The following is a 24,564-nucleotide window of genomic DNA, read 5'->3' on the forward strand; positions in this document are numbered from 1 at the left end:
CATGAAATCCCAGACCGTCCCTAGCTCCCCTCTTAATTGAGTCAACTTTGCTTAGTTTCCAAGACAGAATAGAATAGAATTCTTTACTGGCCAAGTGTGATTGGACACACAAGGAATTTGTCTTTAGTGAATATGCTCTGTGTGCATAAGGAGAACAAAATACATTCATCAAGAATAAAAAGGTACAACACTTAGTGATAGTCAAGGTTACTAATAAGCTATCAAATTGTACTAGGAAACAATAAAAACAATATAAATTGAAAGATATAAGCAACATGGTTGAAGTCATAAGTGGAGATAGATACTAGGAAGGAAGAGAAGAATAATAGTAATATATTCTTAGTAAATTATTGACAGTGTTGTGGGAATTAGTTGTTTATGAGTGTGATGGTGCTGGGAAAAACCTGTCCTTGTGTCTAGTTGTTCTGGTGTGCAGAGCCCTGTTTTGAGGGCAGAAGTTGAAACAATTTATGTCCAGGATGTGAGGGGTCTGTAGATATCGTCATAGCCCTCTTTTTGGTACAGTATACAGGTCCTTAATGGAAGGCAGATTGGCAGCAATTGTTTTTTTTCCTGCAGTTCTAATTATCCGCTGAAGTCTATGTTTGTCTTGTTTGGTTGCAGAGCCAAATCAGACAATTGTGGAGATGCAGACGACAGACTTAATAATTCCTCTGTCAACCAATTGATGCATTTTTTTACCCATGAAGTAGATGAAAATACTGTTTATTGTTATGCCTTTATTATAAGTGTTCAAGGCGAACATACCTCATATTCCTTCTTCTACTTTACCCACACAATATCTCTGTAAGGTGAATTTGGTTGAGAGAATGATTAGCCCAAAGGCACCCTTTGGTCTTTTTGACCGGGATTCTATCCCAATTTCCAGCGATATACAGTCAACGCTCTAGTATGGTCGACGCTAAAAGCCATCTTCTAGTTGCCGATTGATTTTTAGTTTTTTTCAAACTTGACCGCTTTAGAAGGTGTGGACTTCAACTCCCAGAATTCCTCAGCCAGCATGATTCTAAATAAAACTCTCCAAGTTTGAAAATGACTGAATTTGTCGGGGGGGGGTGTCACTCTTCTGAATAGACACGCGTATGCTCACACGTTTAAACTTTTCCTATCTCTCGGAATCCGTAACGGGAACGGCTACGAATCTTCCACGCGCCGCCATATAAAACGGATTCTGGGTTGCGTCTGGCGGGGTTTGCCAGCCTTTCAGGCAGCCAATAAAAACCAGGGAGAGCGGGGATCTCTCCGTGTCGCGCGAGCATTTAAACCTAAAGTTGTGGGCGGGGCGGAGAATCGGGCCTTCCAAGCGGCTTAGACCAGGGTTTTCCAACCTTTGGCAACGCTTAAGACTCTTGGACTTCAATTCCCAGAATTCCTCAGCCAGCAAAGGAGTTGAAGTCCACACGTCTTAACGTTGCCAAAGGCTGGAAGACCCTTGCTTAGACTATGACTTTGCTCTGAAGCCCTCATCTTGGGGCCTAGCGTCGGGTCCTTTCGAGAGCAGGTGGGTATGTGGGTATGTGATTGGGGGGGGGGGGAATACTTAACGCCTTCGCCTGTCTCGCGCATGCGCACCTGATTCAAGGGAAGGAATGAGAGGGGGGCGGGCAGATCGGCAAGTGGCATGGATGAGCCGGAGGGGGCGGGGTCTTGTACGGCCCTTATAACCGTCGAGATGGCTGACGTTATGTAGAGGCGCGCTTGCAACGGGGGCAGCTGGGGTGGGTGAAGGTTGCTGCCGCCGCCGCTGATGTGCTCTGCTTTCCCTCAGGGCAGCTCGTGGTGCCGTTCGAGGGCGACCCGAAGAGCTGGTGAGATCCTAGGGGTTTAGACTTGACACTCCTCGCTTAGTGTCCTCCGGAAACGTTTGTATTGTGGCTCCCCTCACTCACAACCACGAAGCCTCCTCCGCCGGCTGCAGAGCCCAATCAGTTCTGGGGGAGCCCCCAAGAGGAGGCAGGGCTCTGCAGCTTCTTTGGGAACTTCCTTACCGTCCCTGTCCTATTGTCTCCCTTTACTCCCTTTATTTACTGTGTTCATATTTATGTTTATACTTCTACCCGTTATCTTTTATATGTTTGACAAACTAAAATAAATAAATATGAATAAAAATCTTCAAAGCTCGGCCCTGTCTTTGCTCAGGGTGAGAGAGGCAATAGCTCCAGGCAACTTCTCGTCTTCCCGCTTTAGCGGAGTTTGTACTGAAGAGCCAGTGCTGTCCGAAGACATCTCTGTGGTCACGTGGCTAACATGACTAAACGCTGCACAGAACCCTGTTACCTTCCCACCAAAGGTGGTTCCTATTTTTCTATTTGCATTTTTACATGCTTTCGAACTGCTAGGTTGGCAGAAGCTGGGACAAGTAAAGGGAGAGCTCACTCTGTTACGTGGCGCTAGGGATTCAAACCGCCCACCTTTCTGATCGACAAGCTCAGTGTCTTAGTCACTGAGCCACCATGTCCAATAGTTACTAGCGTATTTTTGGGGGGGTTCTTGAAAGTGTTCCTGAGGGATCATTACTTTTAAAGATTGTGGAAATAGAGACTTAGCTTTTGGATGATGAATTTTATACATTAATTTATGTAGTCAGCTGCATACGCACTTATTGAAAAGTAAAAGATCTTAATAAATGTTGCATCAGGGCTGTATGTTTGCCCACTTGGGGAACGGTGTTGTTGTTTTCCTTTGGTGTTATAATTGGAAAGACACTATCCTTAATTGCTGTGATTGGCCATCTCACAGCAGGAAGTGCATTTTGTATATATGCTAGCATATGGTTCTAAAATAAAATATCTATCAGTCTCATTGCAAAGAGATGTGAAAATGATTGTTGCATGGAATACTTTCTTTTGTAACAGTTAAACTTTTGCTGATGTTGAAGAGCACTTTTTCTCTACTTAGAATGTGTTAGCTATAAGATTGTAGTTGTCCAAAAGAATATTTAATTCTCATGATAAAACATATGGCAGAAATAGCCCCTCTGATAGCACAAGACTATCACTTTATATTTTACTTGGGACTGAGTTGTTAGGTCAGAGAGGAGTTGAAGGTGTGAATTGGACGTGCTATTAACTCTGGTTATTTTTGACTATCAGGTTGCTCTTTTAATATTTATATACTTCCTCAGATTCTTATATGCAAATATGACAAGAACTGCTTTTCATTCTTTGCTTGTGTTTTCTAATGTAAATAAATGCATTTTCTGCTGTGTATTGCCCTATTGTCTTGAAAGAATACTATATTTTAGAAATAAAATAAAATGTAGTTATAGTGTTGATCTGAGCAATGTGGAATAGCAAATTACTACTGAAAATTTCCAAGTTGTTATTCTTTTTATAGCTTCACATTTGCAAAAGTAGTCCTTTGTTGTTTCCCACTGAGCAGTCATCTCTAGTTTTGCTCCTCTCTACATATATTTTCTAAGAAAAAGATCACTTCTTAAAATTACTTTGCTAATTAACATATTGTGCAATGTACTGTATTTTTCAGTGTATAAGACGAACTTCCCCCTGCCCCAAGAAGTGAGTGGAAATGTCTGTGCATCTTATAGAGCAAATCTTACTAAAACCCTACCCACCCTCCGGCCCCCACCCTTTGGCCTCTGCCTCCCAGCAATTTGCCTCCTTGCAGCAAACAGCCTGATCAGCTTCAGCACAGCCTGATTTAGCCCGAGCAGCTGACTGGCGGTTGGATCAGCCTCTCGGAATACCACCTATCAGCTTTTCCAGGCTGACGGGATCACTACCGCCCATCACCACCCATTGCTGCCTCCGTCTATCGCCGCCTCCGTGTACCCCATTTTTGGCCTCTGCATGGCCCATTTTCAGCCCATTCCAGGCAGTGGGAATAGGCAGCATGGCAATCCCTGCCGCCTGGAACAGGCCAAAAACTGGAGACGTGGAGGCCGAAAATGGGGTGCATGAAGGCCCCAAAATGGGATGCACGGAGGCAAAAAATGGGGCATGCAGAGGTGGTGACAGTGGCGATGGGCGGTGGCGATCTGCACAGCCTGGAACAGCTGATAGGTGGTATTCCGGGAGACTAATCCAACCACCAATCAGCTGCTCGTGGTAAATAAGGCTGTGCTGAAGCTGACCAGGCTGTTTGCTGCAAGAAGGCAAATTGCTGGGAGCTAGAGGCAGATTTTTTTTTCTTGTTTTCCTTCCCAAAAGCTAGGTGTGTCTTATAGTGCGAAAAATATGATAAGTATAAAGTAGAGGCATTTATGTTGAAAATGATAATTATGCTTTATTTTCAGATGACAGTGTAATAGGAACGGAGATAGAAAATATAAGAAGCAAAATTATGGAGAAAGAAACTACTGAACAGAGAAAGGAACGAGAAAAAAAGAAAAGATCCAGAGTTAAACAAGTGCTTTCAGATATAGCAAAACAAGTTGACTTCTGGTTTGGTGATGTTAATCTTCACAAAGACAAATTTCTCAGAGAACAAATAGAAAAATCTAGAGATGGATGTAAGTCTGCTTGTTTTTAAACAGCAATAAAAATACATTATTACTGAAATACAGTTCATTTATTTATTAAATTTTTATAACCACCCAATTCAAACACAGTAACTCCCCGCTGGCTTACAAACATTCTTGAAAAATAGTTCCTGTTGCCCATGCATATTATTACAAATATCTATATCAATTACAGATTTAGTTTATTTAGAAACAACTGGCCCTATGCTGCTTTTCTGACTAATTTAAATTTTTGTATTTTTAATAATTCATCCATATAATAGAACACCATATATAAGATATTTGCTGTAGAAATATCAAGTGTTTATGGTGGTAGAATTCTTTTTATGGGATTCGTTCTTGGAATCTCATCTGATAATTACATTGCATTTATGTACAGTTATCTGAAATGAATATTGTAATGAAGCTTTAAAATCAATTATGGAGTAATTTATGATTTAAATTAAGCTTTATTGTAAAAATTAAATATGCAGGGCTTTTTCCCAAAAGGAAGTAATTGTATACATTTTTGTACTATTTTACTCTATATCTTATTTGTTTCAGTAAAGTAAACTATTTAAAGTCCCAATAGTGACCTCATGCTTATGACTGATCAGTTGCCCTTAAAACATCGAGAGTTCAAATTTCATTAGAACCAACTATTTCAATTCTTGTCCAATCAGAAAAATTAAGCATTTCGTCTATCAATCAATTCCCAAGATCAGTATAGCAAGTTTTTTGCAATTCCTGTTACAATCTCTAATTTAATTCTTTTAATTTTAGATGTTGACATATCACTTCTGATTTCTTTCAACAAAATGAAAAAATTAACCACTGACAGAAAATTGATAGCACGAGCAGTTAAAAGTTCATCTGTTGTAGAAGTGAGTATGAAATCTGTTTTTTATTCTGTAAGACCAAAAAGAGGAAATATTTGGAACAGATTTTTAATTTAATTTTATACCTTATAGTTGGATTTAGAAGGAATCAGGATCAGAAGACGGCAACCTTTGGGTGATCAGCCAAACGATGTGGATAGTCGTACTGTATATGTGGTAAGATAGTGCCTATTTTCTTTCACTTTTTTACTTTTAATATTTCCTTAGAAACATCCAATTAAGTATTTCAACGTGTTTTGTATAAGTAGAATTTTAAAACATCTTTTGCTAGCCAAATGCCCTTGTTTAGAACTTCAGCCAGTTGGCACAATGTTTTTGGCTCTCTTTAATACAACTAAAAATGTTGTCCGGCAAAAGCCAGGAGATTCTTGGTCTGCCAGCTCCTTCTCTCTCCTTTCAAGCAAAATCCTCAATTTCTGAGTACTGAGGGGACGATATTTGTTTCCTGTAGATAGTGGCAATTGGATAAGAGTTTATGAGAGAATAGATTCATGGTGAAAGATTCCTCTTTTCTTAAACCTTTTCTTAATCCTGTGAGAATGGGGTAGAGAGCAGTCAATCCATTGAATGAAATCAGAACTGGTGCTTCTACCATTAGTACAATTGTAAAAAAAAACATTTGGCCATTATAACTTCACTTTAATTAGTTTATGTAAACGTTTAAGCTATAATTACTATTAACCTGATATATCAGCTTTATACTATATATATTTTGCTGGCTTTGCCTGCCCATCCTAGACTTTTAACAAATATGTTTTACCAAATATGCATTTAAATTACACACACACACACACACACACACACACACACACACACACACACACACACACACATGTTTTCGTAGATTTTCACGGGTGTAGGTATGCTGGTCTTGTTGTGTTCGGGTCTTTTCCCGTGTAAGATTGAGATTATCTTGGCAACGTTTCAGCGAGGTCTCACAGGGACACTAGTATAGATCTATTTCAAGCTCTCATCAACTAGCCATACCCTTATCAGCTGAGCCAGGGGAATAATTAGATGTTTTGTGAAGGCACCTGGTATGCCCAAATATGGTAGGAAGCATACTGCTTCCCTTATGCCCTTCAGCTCTACCCTATCTTATTACTTAACTTCTGTTACCACTTTTTTTTAGTACAATCATTTTTTTCACTTACAACTCACTAGCTGGGTTAGAATATGTGTTGGAGATGCCCAGATCAGGAGTTTATTTGTAATTAAACTAAATATTTAAATTTTCTCTAAAATGTAATTATGAATATCCAGATTAAATATTCATGTTTTTCTTACTTAATTTATTTTTTTCAAGTCTATGGCATTTAGTTGAATTAATAAAGATAATTCCCAACTTTTTACTTGGTTTTTTGTGTGTGCATAGGACAAAGGATTACTTATATGAAAGACAAAATCATAAACCATTGCAGCCACCCTACTATTGAGCATTCCTATATGTGTGTGAATGTATTTCTCTGCCAAAATTGGCTATAAACAATGCCATATTTATTTGTGACACTTCTGGGTTTGCACATCACTTAATTGCTAGTATTAGTATAATGGTCCATGCATAAATGTGCAAACAAAGTTGGTATTTTTTGTGTGTATACATACATAATAATGTATCTTTATGTCTGTTGCTAACTCTTTTGCTGTAGGAATTGCTTCCTAAAAATGTCAATCATAGTTGGATTGAACGGGTATTTGGAAAATGTGGCAATGTAGTTTATGTCAGCATTCCTCGCTATAAGACCTCCAAAGACCCTAAGGGATTTGCATTTGTGGAATTTGAAACAAAAGAACAAGCTGAAAAAGCTATAGAGGTGAGTTATAAGCAATTGAAAACATTGCTTTGTCTTTAATTAAGTTAATATATACAGTTCTAGCTTTTATAAAAATACTGTTTTTATAAAATATTTTATGGTGTAATGTAGTGTGAGTCTTTTCAGTCTTTCGATGTGAATTTTTCAACGCTGAAATAAAACTTGAAAATACAAATCTGTTATCTGAAGGAAGATATTGTACTGTACTGAAAATGTCTTAATTGCATCAATTAAACATTTAGAACTCTAAAAACATAAAATGTTAAAATAGTTTCCAGGCACTGGCACTTCAGAACTTGTTTGGCAATCCTTCTGGTGCTTTTCTCCTGTTGTTAAGAGGTCTGCATGTCCTGTCTTCAGGAAAAAAAACCTGGTACAACTAGGAGCTATACAAGATAAGCCATGCAGACCTTTTGGTAGCAAAGAGAAAAATGTCTAAGGTAAGGGACACATGGCAGATCTTTGGAAGTGATGGCTGACAAGGGTGGGGGTGGGAATTCATGTCATTTTCCAAAGCTGGTGAGCCTTGTGGAAAGATGCAACTGGTATTTTTGTGTGGTAGTGGTGATGTTAGGGCTGATGTCATGACCTGGGATGGCAGCTGGCTGAGACTGCTGAAAGTCTTCTATTTCAGGTGTAGGTTTGGCGTTGTGGTTGAGTGGTGCTGTGCAGGGCAGTCTAGATGCAGGGAGGGAGTTCAAGCACCCTTGTGATTGCAAGGGAAGACATGCTGCTAAATGCCTGACTTTCTATTGTGACCATGGTGGCACTGTGACTTTCATAACTTCAGACATAGTTGTAGCTCTTTTTGTTCAGTGCCATCATAATCTCAAGTGGTCGCTGAACAAATGGTCGTTAAGCAAGGACTAGATATACTGCATCATAGATTATGTGTTTAAATAAATAGCATATTATCTGACTTTTGCATTTTTAGTTCTTGAATAACCCACCAGAAGATGCACCAAGAAAACCTGGTATGTTTCCCAAAACAGTAAAAAACAAAGTTGTTCCCGCATTACCTACAAGTGATTCTACTGTAGTTGGTGAGTATTAACTTGATAATGTTTAGTTTTATAATCTTCACTGAGCAAGGGAATTGTGAAAACTCCTAGGAGTAAACTAATAGGAATAGATTGGAATATTTAGCCGTTTGAAATAAGATTGACTCCCACCTTCCTGTCTTTTTGTAAGAGCCTTAAAATCTGGTTCTGCCAGATGGTTTGGGGTCTCAATGGGGGAGTTTCGCACTGGAGGTGGTTGACTTAATTAAAAGCTAATCCCCCTCCTCCCCTTCGTATACCTGGCTGCTTCTTTTCCCATCTTGCATTCATGATTTTATTTTGTCTGTTCCATTATTTTATATGTGATGATTTTAATGTTTATTATACTGTTTAGTTGCTGATGGATGGCAAATAAATTTAATTAATAAATAGCCACAAACACCTCTGTAGACTCTTTGGAATCCAACAGGGAAAAAACATAAATTTATTCAGACTATTGAGACAAATTTTCTTATTTTGCGTAGAAGAAAAAAAGAAGAAGAAAAAGAAAAAATCTAAAACAAAGAAGGAAAACAGCCAATCAAATACTGGAGCAAAAGATGTATACATGGCCAGTTCTACAGAATGCACCAAAAGTCATAGGACAATATCAGAGAGTTCTGAAACAGAATTATCAGAAATCCAGCGACACTCTTCAAAGAAAGAAAAGAAGAAACTTGATAAAACACAAAGCTTCAGCCTAGGAGAAACTAGATCAGGAAAGAGGAAACGGAATCGATCTGATGATGGAGAGATGTCAGTTGTGAAAGTAAAGAAAATTTCTCTGAAAGATAATGTTCACTCTGCAAAGGAGCAATCAGCAGGGCTGGAGGATTCCAAAGGTAGTTTTATATTTCTAATTTTTCCTACTGATTTTCTAATCATTAACCGGCTTGGGGAAAAAATTCTAGTGATACTGATGCTTTTGTGAAAGAGAATGAAAATTTGTTCCAGTTTGAAACAAGGAAAGAAAATCCTATTTTTGTTATGACTCTTGGAATGATGAAAGTAGGAAAAATAAAATAATTTTATTAATTTTTTCAGGTATAATTTATAGGTTGGATCCATTGTTACCTGACATCCCTGATGTCGTTCTGATAGTGGTCCAAATGCTGAATGTTTTCATATCCATGTACAGCAATGTGTTTTATGTATCTAGTGCAGGGGTGTCAAACTCCCATTGTCACGGCATCATCACACGACATATTGGGGCTTTTTTCCCCTTCACTAAACCAGGCGTGGCAAGCGTCTGACGCATCCAGCCGGTGGGCTGAGAGTTTGACAGCCCTGATCTAGTGAAAAGGAAATATTCAGAAAATTCCATTATGTGATCTAAAGTGTTAGCTTAAAAAATTTATTAATGGGTACATATTTGCAATTCTGTATTTCCAAATACATACATGATGTTTTCAAGATGTTTGCATTAGGCTAGAAATTTAATGTGAGATTTTAAAAGAGTATTTTACTGCTGTGTAGTGGAGAATGATGCCAGATATGTCTTAAAACTAATCAAAATGCCACTTTGAGGGCATCACTTTGGGTTGGAGAAACTAAAGCTCAGTCATGAAAATCATCGGGTAACCTTAATCAGTTCCCCTACAATGTAGAATTATATTGCACGTGAGAGAACCAAATACACTGACCTAAACTTCTTGCAAGCTGTTTATAGTAACTTTAACCCATTTTTATTTAGAAATTTCTACTGAAGAAGAGAGAGAGATTGGTGATAAGAAAGAAACCTCTCTTTCAAAGTCTAAAAGAAAACACAAGAAGAAACATAAAGAGAGACATAAAATGGGAGAAGAAGTTATTCCACTGAGAGTTCTCTCAAAGTATGTTAAAATATATGCAATTTGTTTGCCAGCTAGTATTTTTACTGAAATAATAGTATGTTTGCCTACCTTGTTGACCAGGAAGGTGGAATAATAAGGGTTAAAGACTTGTTAATTAATTAATGTTTTTTTCTGATTGAATTAATGATTTGTAAAATGATAGTGTTGTAGATGGCATTTAACGTAAGCATTTAACCTGTACCAGTTATTCCTGTAGTTCCTGTCCCATAAAATTTCTCATATATTTGTACAGTAATCTATTTTTATTGAACTTTTTTCATTTTAACTACTGTAAAGTACTCATTTGATTTTTAAATGTACATTAAGAAAGTATTTTGGTAGCCAAGGAGAACTTGATAGTGTAAATATAAATTTTTCTTCTGCAAATTGTGTCTTGTGCAATATACTGTGTTACAAGAAAAGAAAATCAATTATATTAAATAAAATATAGCTCAGTAATCCCTACTTGAAAGATATTTTTTCAGTCTGGAAAATACCTGTAATCCAGAAATCACTTATTTGTTCTTTAATCAATACTAGCAAATAAAAAATGGACTATAGGTTAGGGATAGCAATTGGGATCGCTTAGTGGCAGCAATCCTAGCAATTCCCCCATCGTTAAGGAGGCTTGTGAGTTGTTTAGCATATCCCAGGTGTCTCATAAACAGGTTGATAGGCAGGTAAAGCATAGGGGGCTGGAGACCTCTGCCAGGTGGAAATGAGGAAACAAGCATGGTGCAAGTGGAGCTGAAATATGGGTAGCTTTGCTAGATGGGAGAAAGTGTAAGTGTCTTACCAGAGGGATTGGCAACCTTCCCTGCTGGCTTCCCCATTGGTTTTGGTCATGGGAAGCCAGCAGAGAAGTTTCCAAATTGCAATTATGTGACTGTGGGACACTGCAGTCATCTTAAGTGCGAACCAGTTGCCAAGTGCCCAGATTGTGATCAGGTGAGTGCGGGGGTGCTGGGATGTCCAGCACTTCAAGGACCTATCATAAGAATTACTTGTTCAGGACTATAGCAATTTTTGAATAAGGACTACATGTATTCTAGCTTTGATCTAGTGATCGCTAAGATGAGTGAATATCCAGTATTTCAGTTTTCTTAAACTTTTAATGGATAATTACCCTTTGTGTAGAAACATAAAATACGTACAGTTGCTTGTGGTTTTAAGGTCAGTCCAAAATATATCTAGCCTGGCATCTCTAGAAAGAGTCTTAGCAACTAATGGATATTAGGTGATGCTCTAGAAACTGAATTACATATTTTTTTTAGTATTTTAGAAACAAATTGAAAATAATTATGTAATTATTTTCTGATAAATACACCAGTTTTCTCAAGTATATAAGCTTTAAGTAAATTCAGGTCTCTTCAGATAAATGAACTTCAATAAGTCATATATATGCCTTTGGTATGAATAAGTGCTTTAGCCTCTCTTTCTTTTAAATCATCATAGAACCAGTTATTACTTATTGAGAAATAGGAACCTTTCATCCCTGTACACAAAATAAATTTTATTCTTTTTACAGTTAGCGTTTTGTTTCCCATCACTTCCAACCTTTGTGTTACCATTTTTCAATCTCCATTCTGTAGGAATGAATGGATGCATCTGAAGCGAGAGTATTTGACCCTACAGAAAGCCAGCATGTCATCCCTGAAAAAAGCAATGACCAAAGCAAACACTGTGCCTCTTGGAACAATGGAAAGAGATGTCTGCACGGCAGATGATTCTGCAACAAGAAATGGCAAATGTAAACATAATTGTGAATGTCTTGTGATTCTTTTTTAGGGACCATCTTACAGTTTAAGAAAAATTGAGAAACATACGAACTTACCGTATTTTTCAGAGTATGACACACCTTTCCCCCCCAAAAAAGAGGGTGAAAATCTGGATGCGTCTTATACACTGAATGCAGCATTTTTGGTCTACCGAAAGCCCACCCTCTTTGCAAAAATGGACATGCAGAGGGTTTGGGAGGCTTGCAAAGTGCTCCTGGGGTCTGGGGAGAGCAAAAAAGAGCAGAAAATAAGTGGTTTTTGCCCCCCCCCCCGGCCTCCAGGAGCACTCTACAAGCCTCCCAAAGCTCTGCATGCCCCCCCCCCCCTTTTTGTGCAAAAAACTAGGTGTGCAGAGGGTTTGGGAGGCATGCAGAGTGAAAAAACTTTTTTAAAAAAAAATTACCTCTTCAAAATCATGGTGCGTCTTATACTCTGAAAAATACTGTAATTTTAAAATTATATTACAAAATTGGTTTATTTTAATAAAATAACACAGACGTGAAGATAGATTTTGGACTTGGACTACTTGTTCATTTTAGGACCTTCTGACAAAGGATGTTCACATTACATAGAAAATGAACCAGTGCAATCTCCACCTTTGCTGGAGGTGAGATCTGCTCTTGCCCTCTTGGCTTCCAAAAGGGACTCAAAACCTTTCCCGGCTGGTTGGCTTGAGGCCCCTATGGAGGAATGCCACCCCGAAGGACTGGGAAGAGGAATCCCACTTCCATCCTGCTTATATATTGGTTCCTTGTTTACTCAATTTTTGTTAATGTTTTGATGTTTGAAATATTTTAATGTTTTTGTATTTGGTTTTTTTTTATATAAGCCACCCGAAGTCCCTCGATTGGTGGCAAATGAATTAAATGAATAAAATAGAAAAGCATGGCATTTGCTGATATAACAGGAAAGATTTCATGTACTTTCAAAGGGCGGGGGTTCCAGTGGCTCTACTGGTGAGGAATGGAATCCATTGTAATTACCACAACCGGTGGGCATCAGTCAGTTGACTATTTTATGGCCTGGTATTGTCCACTTCCCTTAAATCTTGCTTTAGTTATCACATGGCTTTGGCATTTTTAAAAGCAAAATTCCTGTTGAACAGTCTAGAATGATCAACATAAAATAACATTCTAGTGCGTTTGTAAATGTTCGGGAAGACAGTAGGAGATACTGATGTTTTGCATGAGTTCCTTTCTGTTCAAACAAATACTGCTAAACTATAGTTGACAATATTTGTCTGCAATGCTTATACATGTTTTGTAATCAATTAGCCAAGTGTTACCTGTGCCTCAATAGAAATAATTAGAAACAAGTGACAATTTTTAAGCTCTATTGACGCCATCTGGAAAGTATTCAGTTTTGTCTGCACTTTCCTTTAAGTAGGATTGACAGTTTATTATTTACAATATGTCTTTAGTTTGTTGAATCCTAGTAATAATATAAATTAAAATATTCCCCCATTGATTAAGTTAGTTTGAATGTCTACTTTCATGAGAATAGGTGGTAGATTAAAGAACCTGGAGCTGCGTTTTGATAATGAAAACAGCTTCTTAGATCGAGCATGTGTTCATAAATCCTCTGTCTGTCTGTCTGTCTGTCTCTCTCTTTCATAGTAGCATTTGGAATTCTTTTGAAGTATTAAGTGTTAGGTTTTGCCACTACCAACAGTAATCTGTGTATGGCAAACCGTAACAAAAAAAAGTACTTAAGTCTAACAATACTATTCCATTCCATATATGAAATACATTTATTTATTGCAAGACCAAATTAAGAATTTTCATTAATGTTCTTCTTTTTTGAATTAATAGGTATCAGCAACAATGATTTAGCTCCTGCTGAGAAGATTCATCCAATGGGACCCCAATTTGAGAGTGGAGTGATTGTGAAAATCCTTGATACTGATCCACTGCCGGGCAGGAAGCACATCAAGGTAATGTTTTAGTGCTCTTAGGGAAGTAATTATGTTTTTCTTGGAATATCTATTTTATTTATTTATTTTTCACATTTATGAACTATCTCCTGGAGAGAGGACTGTGATTATGACTTTGTATAAATTCTGATCGTCAGCTACTATAGTCATGCACATGATTTAAATAATCTTTAATTCTGGATTACCGGTATTTAACTGAAGAAGTAGAGTTCTTTTTTTTAAAAAAAGAATTCAATTACTTAGCTATAAAAGAGTTGCTTGCCTGTACAAGTGCATTATTTTTAAGTCATCATTTGTCGTTATTTCTCTAGAGGCGAATTAATTTTCTTTTGTGATTTGAGAAAAGATTGTTCCTGATGTCTAACACTGAATCTTAGCACATATGCCTTTTGTTATATTTGTTAATGTATTATAAATCTGTTTAACATTGTAGCTGGAATCTTACATTGAAAATATTTTCTGTTCTAATGAGTATTCCATCGGTAGTACAGATTGGTTTGTAACTTTTAATGAAGAGGTTAAATTTCAATATAAGTTTGCATCTGAATTTTTTTCTATGATATCTTCATTGTCAGATCTAATATGTGTCTATGAAGACAAAGTATTTTTTTAAGTGATCCGTATCTCAAATATGCAATTACTAACATATAATGCAAACTAATAGCACACTTCAGTGACAGAAAAATAACTCTCTGAGAGTCTCTTAACATTAAATATCTTTGTTACTTTTCCATGATAGAACATTAAAATCTGTTGGTAGCACGCAACTATCCTTTTGAATCTTTTTTAAAAGTTTGGCATAGAGAGTTGGTCTATGATGACAATTGAAAAACTGAGCTATGACCATGAAATGGAAAATCTGCCAGTTTGAATAGTTCTTTTGTTATGAATTCTTTAGATATTTTTAGGAACTCCTGTTTTTAAGCATCAGTCTTTTCTATCCAATCTATAACATGGATATAATAATAGTGAATTGTACTTATTAGAATAAACAATGTTTTATACAAAATAAATTAATACCTAAAAACTTAAATACTATGATAATTACCTAGGAAATGTATAATGTAAAAATGTTTGACTTGCTCTTCTATGAATACAGTGTATGGAGGTGCAGGTGGCTCCTATTGATAGCAGACTCCACTTTCCTGCTTTGCACTCAGCTCTCCACTCATCCATATTTTTGTTATCATATTGATGTGTTCTCATGTTCTGTTTCTTAATTTATTTTACTATTCTTTTATTTTACTTTTATTTATATCTTTTCATTTCTTCCTTTTTATTGTTGTTGTAAGCCATCAGAGTAGCCCCATAGTAAGATGGGTGGCAAATAAATGTAAGAAATAAATAATATTTTGACTGTAATCTTGCCAGATTTATCATATGAGACTGGTTTTAAGACAATCTTAAAATTTAAACATTGCCACTAATTGCTATGGAATCTCTATGTTCAGAGTTGGAAAAGAACATCAGAAGAGTTCTTGCTTGTGAATTATGGTACAGTATATTTATTGTGATTTACCTGGATGTGCAGGACTTAAAGAACTGGAACAGTAGAAGGTTTTAATTTCAGTAAACAAAGCATTTTATACAGTGTGTGCCAGATATATTACAATTTGAAAATAGGTAGCATTTGTTATTACTGTATAATTCACTTATTGGCCTTGTACAAGTTTTGTAAACTGAACTACTTCACAGAGAAACTAAGACATTGGTTTAACAGAGCAATGGCATACACATTTTGTAATCAAATAATTTATTGAATCATTTTATTGTGATGTTACAGTGGCAAGTTGAATTGGCAAAAAGCATGAAAATGAAAAGTTTACTAGTTGTAGAAGAAGTAGTGGCAGAGTGTGGGTGGAGTCAAAAGAATCAGCCTAGATTCTCTAAATTTCTACAAGTGGACTAAGTCCAACCCTTCTTGAATTATATTAGCTTTTATCGCGGTGGCTCAGTGGCTAAGATGCTGAGCTTGTCGATCAGAAGGTCGGCAGTTCAGTGTTTCGAATCCCTAGCGCCACGTAATGGAGTGAGCTCCTGTTACTTGTCCCAGCTTCTGCCAACCTAGCAGTTCAAAAGCACATAAAAAATACAAGTAGAAAATATGGACCACTTTGGTGGGAAGGTGATAGCGCTCCATGCCCCTTTGGCACTTAGTCATGCCGGCCACATGACCACGGAGATGACTTCGGACAGTGCTAGCTCTTCGGCTTAGAAACGGAGATGAGCACTGTCCCTAGAGCTGGAAACGACTAGCACGCATGTGCGGGCGAACCGTTACCTTTACCTTTAGCACCAAAATAATAGTAACCATTAGTTGACTAGTTGTCAACTTTGGAACGGATCAGGCCTGTGCGCAGCCATCTTTCCATTAGCTTACCACACATTGGGGGCAGTGACGTGCAGTCAGGGGAGGCACAGCCTCACCACTGTCATCATGAAAAGAAAAAAAATGTAAAAGGAAAAAGGCGAGAGCTGAGGTCAGGCTGAACTAATTGCTGCCTGAGCCTGCCTCACCATGGATGACTCTGCTTAACTGTTTAAAAAAGCCTCTAAAAAGCACTCTCTACTGGAGAATTGCATGCCTCATCTAGTCTGACTTTAGGCTTTATGATCACTCGAGCAGAGTTAAGCAAGGGTTAAAAGCCTAAAAATTCCTGATGTAGGAGAGGCACACAGTTCTCCTGCCTCATAGTAGAGGGCGCTCATTTGGGGTTTCTTCAGAGGACCCAGGCAAGAGCAGAGTTGAAATCCTCTCTGAAACAGCTGGAAAAGGTACGTGTGGGTCGGAGGGAGGGGAAGGAATTCAAACTTCATCCTCCTGGTGCGGGGCTTTGGGCAAAGGCTGGAGGGAAGGACCCTGGCTGGCTTGTCCTCCCCAAGTGTAGTTTGATTGCAGGCAGAGCCACATTGTCTTTTCAAACCTGTAATCAGTGAAGCTGGGCTGGATCCTTCCGGGACTGGGGGAAAGTGTGTGTGCTCCAGTATAGTTCTTTGACTGGCTTCCTGCCTCCTCCTGTGGTCTCCCTGACTCCCTCCAATCCAACTTGTGTGTGTGTGTGTGTGTGTGTGTGTGTGTGTGTGTGTGTGTGCTTGTTTGAGAGAGAGTTTGTTTGAGTGAGAGAGGGAAGGGGTTAGGAGAGATAGTCCAATCCAACTTGTGTGTTTGTGTGTGTGTGTTTGAGAGAGAGGGAGGAAGGAGGGGAAGGGAGAAGAAAAAGAAGAAGGAAACTTATTTTGCAAAGGAGAAAAACAAATGCTGTCGCTTTAAATCGGAACTGAGCATGTCTGGCTGTGGAATTCTGGGAGTTGAAGTCCACAAGTCTAAAAAATTTTGAAACCCATCACTATGTCAGTGCCTCACCAGCCATAAACCTCACCGCACGTCACTGATTGGGGGTAGGGGAGAGATCTGGAATGTCAGACCAGACATCGATAACAGATCATCCCATGGGAACCAAGGTCATCTCAACAGGTGCTGGCCAGAGTCTGAGGGATGCCAAGGAGATGCCAGAACACCTACTTGGACAGTGTGATCTGTGACAGTGAGGGAAGATATTAACATGTCTTTAATTATACAGAAACTGCAGGAATTATTTAGAGCTGGTTTTATTTTCATCGATGCTGAAATGATGTACTTAATAAAGCAGTTATTTGAGAAAACTGAAAGTCTTGTAGTGCTGAATTGTTTGGGTTCATTAGTCGAAACCTTGACATTAGATTCCTGTGCATAGGCATGACCAACAAATCAGTTTGACTGGAATGTAACATGTAGCTCTGATCTTTCATGCCAGACCTTGATTAGAACTGTATATCTTGAAAATCTGTGTCCTAATCAATTGGATTTTAGAGAGCTACAACACTGTACGTACGAGAGAGGTAGAGATGGAGCGAAGGGGGTAAACATATATTTTTCGGAGTATAAGACGCTCCAAAGTATAAGACGCACCTTGCTTTTGGAAAACAAAAGGGGAAAAAATCTGCCCCTGCCTCCCAGCAATTTGCCTCATTACAGCAAACAGTACAGATGATATACACTGTTTCTGATGTTACATTTCAGACCATACTTGTACAGATGCTGTTAAAATTGATATGGATTTCTGGAAGTATACATTATTCTCTGTTATTTAAAAGAAGATACAATAGCACTGGGCCTCTTCAGATCAAGCATTTATTTTAAAAAGCTTCTTCATTTTGTTAAGTTGTCTAGAACAATAATAAAGCAGTCTTTTAAAAATATATCTAATAATTTGAACATTATATAGGCATTTATAGTTATTGACTTACCTTCTTGCAGCAAACAGCCTGTTTCAATTTAGCCCGATTAGAAGGGGAAAAAATCTGGCTCTGCCTCCCACCAATTTGCCTCCTTGCAGCAAACAGCAAGTTTCACGTGTAATTTCAATTTCAGCAGGGGCCTCCGGATGATCAGCTGTTTCAGACTGCAGAGATTGCCATAGCCTATTGCCGCCTCCGCAAGCCCCATTTTTCCTGTTTGCTGCAAGGAGGTAATTGCTGGGAGGCAGAGGCCAAAAGGTGAGGGCCAGTGGGTGGGCAAGGCTATATTTGGTGTATAAGACGCACCCAAATTTTCTTTTGGAGCGGAAAAGGGTGCGTCTTATACTCCGAAAAATACGGTATTTCATAAAGATATAAATTGAATTCTAACTCATTCCTTGAGCATTGTTGTATTGCAGTCAATTATATTTTCTAAATTTGCAGCATTTGCTTATTTACTTTTTTCTTTGTTCATTTTTTGTTCTCCGGTGTGTGATTAAAAAACATTGTTGTTTTCCTTCCCCTCTCTTCTTAACAAGTACATAAGTTAAGAAGATATTGTAATATAACGTATCTACTGTGGTGCATCCATTTCATCATAGGACATGCTAGCAACACTCGCTGATGTTGCTTATGTTGACCTGCTGGAAGGAGATACAGAATGTCATGTACGGGTTAAAACACCTGGAGATGCACAACTTTTAATAAACTCGCATAAAGATCTGCAGACAAAGAACAACTGGAAACTTGAGATCCTTACAGGTGAGATTTATACATTTTACATTTATATGGTGTGCACAGGTTATATCAATTTTGGGAATATTTTTACATTTTTTAAAGTTATGACTTTGGATATTCTGGTATTTTTTTCCCCAGAATTTTTCCCCCCTAATCTAATTGTTATTACTTTTATGTTTGTGTCTGGAACTTAAACCATGTATTTCCCTTTGTTAAAAAGAGAATCTCTGTTAATAGGGATTACAATTTGTCTGGAATGCCAATTGTTAGATACGGATAGTCCTTGACTTACAACAATTCATTTAGTGACCATTCAAAGTTAAAACAGCACTGAAAAAAGTAACCTATGACCATTTTTCACAGTTACAACCTTTGCAGCATCCCCATGGTCACATGATCAAAATTCAGATACTTGGCAACTGAGCCCATATTTATGACCATTGCTGTCCCTCAAGGTGATGTAGTCACCTTTTGTGACCTTCTGACAAGCAAAGTCAATGGGGAAGCCAGATTCACTTAACAACTAATTTATCAACTGCAGTGATTCACTTAACTGGGGCAAGAAAGGTTGTAAAATGAGACAAAATTCACTTAACATGTCTCTGTTAGCAACATAAATTTTGTGCTCAATTGTGGTCATAAGTTGAGGACTACCTATATACCCTTTTAAAGTAGGATGATGGAGAGCAGTTTAGTAGTATATAAACAGGTGAGCTTATTAAGAATGCTGATGAATTCCCTCATAGTTTATTCTCTGACCCTTGAAATTATTATAAAACAAGTAAAAATTCAAGTCCTATTTTTCCCTGCTTGCTTTTAATTTTTAGCTCATAGTAATTGTTAGTAAGTGTGTAAAAATGGGGTCATTCAATAAATGATCTCTGATGGAAGGGACTAAAATAATTAGATATTTCATTTATTTTTTTAATTGTGACTTTTCAAATTTATGCACAATATGTACTGTATTTTATCTCGCTTCCTCTAAGTCATATTTCAATGAATGTAAAATCAGAAACAGGTTTTGAATTCTTATATTTGCTCTTCTCCTCTTCCTCCACTCTTTTTGATAGGATTTTAGGGCAATATTTATACTAAGAGCTCCTACTAAAAATAATTTTAATTATTCATGCAGTAGAATCAAACAGAATCAGCAGTACAAAACAGAAAGAAAGAAAGAAAGAAAGAAAGAAAGAAAGAAAGAAAGAAAGAAAGAAAGATATTGTATAACTTAAAAAGAATTGCAGTGTTTTCTCTCATAAAATTGCAGTGGTCAGTCACTTTCACCCAAGTAGAAATAAATGGGGGAAGTGGCAGTACATGACAGTTTTACTTCTCATGTCTAATGATCTTGTGTGCTTAAAGTAGAGATTTAAAAATGGGTTTATCAGGAATACCACTTATGCATAGGATTTTATGTGCTTTTGGATTAACATGCTTTCTGCCCATGTCTCCCACCATGGTTTAGTCCTATTATTCATGTGTGTACATTTCTTTATTGTTATGGGTGTGATAAGACCATCTTTCTAATGTAAGAATAATACTGTATTGACACGGCATGTTAAGTAAAATTATGTACTTTGGTTCAACGTATTTGTATTAAGGTGATCATGAACAAAGATACTGGCAGAAGATCTTGGTGGACCGACAAGCTAAACTGAATCAACCTAGAGAAAAGAAGCGGGGCACAGAAAAAGTAAGACCAATTATCTGGAACTTCTAATTCATACACAGATGTTAATATAATCTCAGGTTTCATTCTTTCAATGGAAGATTCACAATTTCAGTTGCACTGAGACTTTTGAGACCTAATGCCAGTCAGAATAAACCCTTCTGTGCTAAACATAATTGATCTGTCTAGCACTGCTAGAACTATTGATCAATATAAAGTAGCTTTAAGTTTTTAAGATAGTTCAATGTTCTGTAGTAAAATTATGTGCCATCTCAAAGGCAAACAAATTTGTTACTGCTCGGATTTTCCATCATCACATTCGGCTGTAAAAGCATATGTTAATCTCCAACATATCTCAAGACTTCTTTTTGTTGAAACTGTTTGAGGAATACAGGAAAAACTGTACTAACAGCAGTACAATAACTGAAACAAAAATCTTTAGTTTGGTCATTAAGCAGGACAAGGGAATTGGTATTCAATTATCCAAAACTAAATTGACAATATCAAGGTAAAAGAATCTTGGCTAAAAAGCAGTATTAACCAGCCCAATATTAATACAGGTATTCCTTGTTGCCAACTACTTTTTACAGCCAGTCCTCCAGGTTCTGGCCATACCACCACCCTTGCAGTCATATGATACCAATATGGTAATCAGCTTGCAGTTACAACATAGTTACAATGTGATTTGCCATTTGCAACCTTCCCTGTTGGCTTCCATAAGCAAAGTCAATGATTAACCTGGCAGTGAAGATCACAGATTGCACCAGTACCATCACCCATCCAGAAGCCACCCCCATCACACTCACACTGTGTGCATCCCACATCTTCCCGTCCATTTGCATAACCTCCCTGCACCCCCACTGTGTGAAAACCACACATATCTAGTAATTCTTGTGCACTCTCTCTCAACCTCATGTTCACATTGTGCCTACCCAACTGTCCTCCTTCCCAACCCTCATTGCACTCATGCTACATTTTCTCAGCCAGCCACATACCATCTCCTACGTGATAGCAGCTACTTACTTGCTGGGTAGCCTGCTTACAAATTGCCTTCACCACTGTCTTTAGTTATTGGAAGTGGTAGAAAGTTACAAAGAGGTCCTTGCTTAATGATCCCTGAACCTCACTTAACAATAGCAACTGTTCTGACCTAGGCTTCCCAAGATCATGAAGCAGACTTCTCATCCCGATAAAACCTCTTTTATTCAGGTTAAGGGGATTTCCTCTCCAGCAAGATCCCAGCAAACAGACTTTCAAGAGATTTCACAACTACAGACCTTTATCAGGCTTGGAGAGCTGTCAGGCCAATATCTTCCAATAAGCTGTAGCAGCAATTACTTGACAAGTCAGGAACAGATCTTCACCCTAATGAATTAAACTAATTGTCTCCTGCAAACTCCCCTTCCCTTTCTCTCCTCTTTATTCCCTATGGGAGGGACCATTCACCATCCACCCGTGCCTTTACTCCTGAGTTGGCCCTTGTTTTTTAGCTGTTCCCTTCTCCTGGCAGCTCTGTGCATGTGCACATCAGGAACAGACTCCAGCTGTTCTTCTGCCCCATGATATCCAACTCTGAAGGCAGCTGATAACTGTTAGATGGCCTCGGCCCCATCTCTGCCTCCGACGCAGAGCACTCATCAGACCCTGCCCCAGACTCCAGGACTGGCCCCTGTTCCTGCCCAACCTCCTCACTGTCTTGAGTCTTCCACCAGCTCTGCTGGCTGCTGGCAGGCCACAACAGCAACGGGTACTGCAGGGATTGCCATCACTGAGCATTGTGGGCACCTGATGTCATGGTTAGCAATAGAATTATTGAGACTTCTAATGTTAGTCAGAATTAGGAATTTTAAAAATATTATGGATTGTGTATAAAACTGAGGGGATAACCTGGCTCCAACAGTCAATCCTAACTCTTCTGTTAAAAAAAATGTTTGAGACTACAGCATCCAGAATTCCTCAGTCCTTGTGGAAGTTGCTAAGATTAAACCTCCTGCACCGGAGACAAATTCCTTGTGCATCTGAACTCACTTTGCCAAATAAAGTATTCTAAACTGGGGTAGACTAATTGGGACCAAATAAACCAAATTTGAATCCCCATTCCATCATGTTGCTTACTAAGGTTTTCTCATTTGGAAACCACGAAGTTTCTGCAAATCTTTAAAAAAAATATTTGAGGATAAAATTAATGATTAAGTAGCCAACTTTTAAAGGATTTGTTAAGTTGGAGGTACTTGTTAAGTTGGAGGTACATATGAAGAGCAGTAGTGTCAAATGCATAACATTGCCAAAAGTAAGCTATGACTGTTTAGAATCAAGAAAATTAAAATTTTCTACAGATTGTTCAGGGCTGTTCTTTCCCAAATAAAGTATGTTTTTTATTTTAATGGGTTTTTTTGTTTCAAATGATAGTTTATGGATAATGTTCATATTTTCTGAATTAAAATAGTAATACAATATATGTTTTCTTTTATAGCTAATAGCAAAAGCTGAAAAAATGAGACTGGCAAAGACTCAAGAGATAAGCAAGCATATACGTTTCTCTGAGGATGAGTAAATTTACGACTTACATGAAATGCTTATAAAGAGAGGAAACAAACATGATAAAGTATCTTATTGTTTCATAATACAAGCAGACAAATGAGATTGTCCTGAATTTGATAGAAGAGAATACTACTCGAGTCTGTTTGGAAAGAATACATTGAACAAACTCCTGTGTGTATGTTTGCACAAAAATTTTTATAAGCTGTTGTAAGAATGAAATAAAAAACTGAAATATTTGTTTCTTAAAATAAATAGGAATGAGACATCCTAAAATTCATTCTAAAATTCTTAAAATGGAAAGTTGTCTTGCTTTCTGATGAGGGGAAGATGGGAAATTAGCGACACAGGTTGTGTACTCCATTAAAGAAGACTTAAACTGTAAATGGAATCAAAATTAAGTTGTACATCATCAGTTTTATTCCATTTGCAGTATCAGAGTTGCTTGCTATAGATTAAGAAACATGAGTTTAACACAATTATTTTCTGTTTGTAACCCAAAATAATTCTTCAGTATTGGTATACAATAAAGAAGCCTATGAATCTTTATTTCATAGTAAGGAAAGAATGTTTAGTAATTCTTACGGCCTGTTAGTCAGCTTTCACAAATTTTCCTCCAGTCCTCTAGAGCAGCTTTGTTCAATCACAAGAAATATACAAAAGAGAATTTGCATAAAACAGCATTCCATCCTCTTTCTTGTGGAGAAGAAGGAAATCTTTTTTCCAGCTCCAACCCATAGATGTATACCTTTACTTTTCCAGTGGTATATGCACATCCTCATATACTACCTATGATAGGATCATTTATAGATATGAATGACATAATCAGCATCATTTGTCATGACCTTTGGAAAATATTTTCAAACACACTGAAACAAGATTGGAATTTTGCCATATTGCTAAAGTACCATCTTCCTGGACTCAGTTCGAATGGCTTGGATTCCACCTTTCTTATCTGGTATGAGATATGAGAATTTATCAGAAAGGTATAGATATGGTCCAGTTTCCCTTAAAGCTGAAAGAAAGAAAGAAAAAGAAAGAAAGAAAGAAAAAGAAAGAAAGAAAGAAAGAAAGAAAGAAAGATGTTACATTATCTTATGCTCCCATATAAGGTTTTATGAGATTTCACTGTTACCTTAGTGGCTGGGGATTCACTATTTTTACACACCAAATACCCTGTACTACCTGTACATAATCACAATTGTGTCCAAAATTTCTGTCTCTAAGCAAGACAAGTGAGCTTTGCCATATTTTGCAATCTTTTCTGCCACTGTTGTTAAGTGAATCACTGAAGTTGTTGAGTTAGTAACCCAGTTAAATGAATCTGGCTTCCCACTGACTTTGCTTGTCACAAGTTTGCAAAAGGTAATCGCATGATCCAAGGACACTGCAACCCTTGTGGGAGCTTCATCACTGGAAGCTTTCAAGAAGAGATTGGACTCTCATTTGTCAGAAATGTTGTAGGGTCTCCTGCTTGGGTGGGGAGGGGTTGGACTAGATGACCCACAAGGTCCTTTCCAACCCTGTTAATCTGCATCTATCATAAATATGAGTCAGAAATTTGA

The 24,564-nt window shown here is 37.7% G+C and overlaps 1 protein-coding gene across 3 annotated transcripts; it reads left to right on the plus strand.

The window, feature by feature from the left end:
* Positions 1-1,376: 1,376 nt before the first annotated feature.
* LARP7 (La ribonucleoprotein 7, transcriptional regulator) lies at positions 1,377-23,296 on the plus strand. 3 transcript variants are annotated; one of them, XM_087724222.1, is made up of 14 exons: positions 1,683-1,829; positions 2,209-2,311; positions 4,277-4,492; positions 5,264-5,364; positions 5,452-5,535; positions 7,029-7,193; positions 8,128-8,236; positions 8,719-9,075; positions 9,927-10,065; positions 11,658-11,815; positions 13,655-13,776; positions 18,657-18,816; positions 20,394-20,485; positions 22,935-23,296. In XM_087724222.1, the coding sequence occupies exons 2-14, from the start codon at positions 2,269-2,271 to the stop codon at positions 23,013-23,015; spliced, it is 1,827 nt and encodes a 608-aa protein (XP_087580348.1). In that variant the 5' UTR covers positions 1,683-1,829; positions 2,209-2,268; the 3' UTR covers positions 23,016-23,296. The 3 variants fall into 3 exon arrangements, with proteins under 3 accessions (XP_013917796.2, XP_013917794.2, XP_087580348.1); XM_014062321.2 differs by lacking the exons at positions 1,683-1,829; positions 2,209-2,311 and adding an exon at positions 1,377-1,522; XM_014062319.2 differs by lacking the exon at positions 2,209-2,311 and having other exon boundaries at positions 1,671-1,829.
* Positions 23,297-24,564: the final 1,268 nt, after the last annotated feature.

Source organism: Thamnophis sirtalis, unplaced genomic scaffold (assembly GCF_051295495.1).
Source record: "Thamnophis sirtalis isolate CommonGarterSnake01/CBP01778 unplaced genomic scaffold, rThaSir2_p1.2 scaffold_10, whole genome shotgun sequence".
Classification (NCBI taxonomy): Eukaryota; Metazoa; Chordata; class Lepidosauria; order Squamata; family Natricidae; genus Thamnophis; species Thamnophis sirtalis.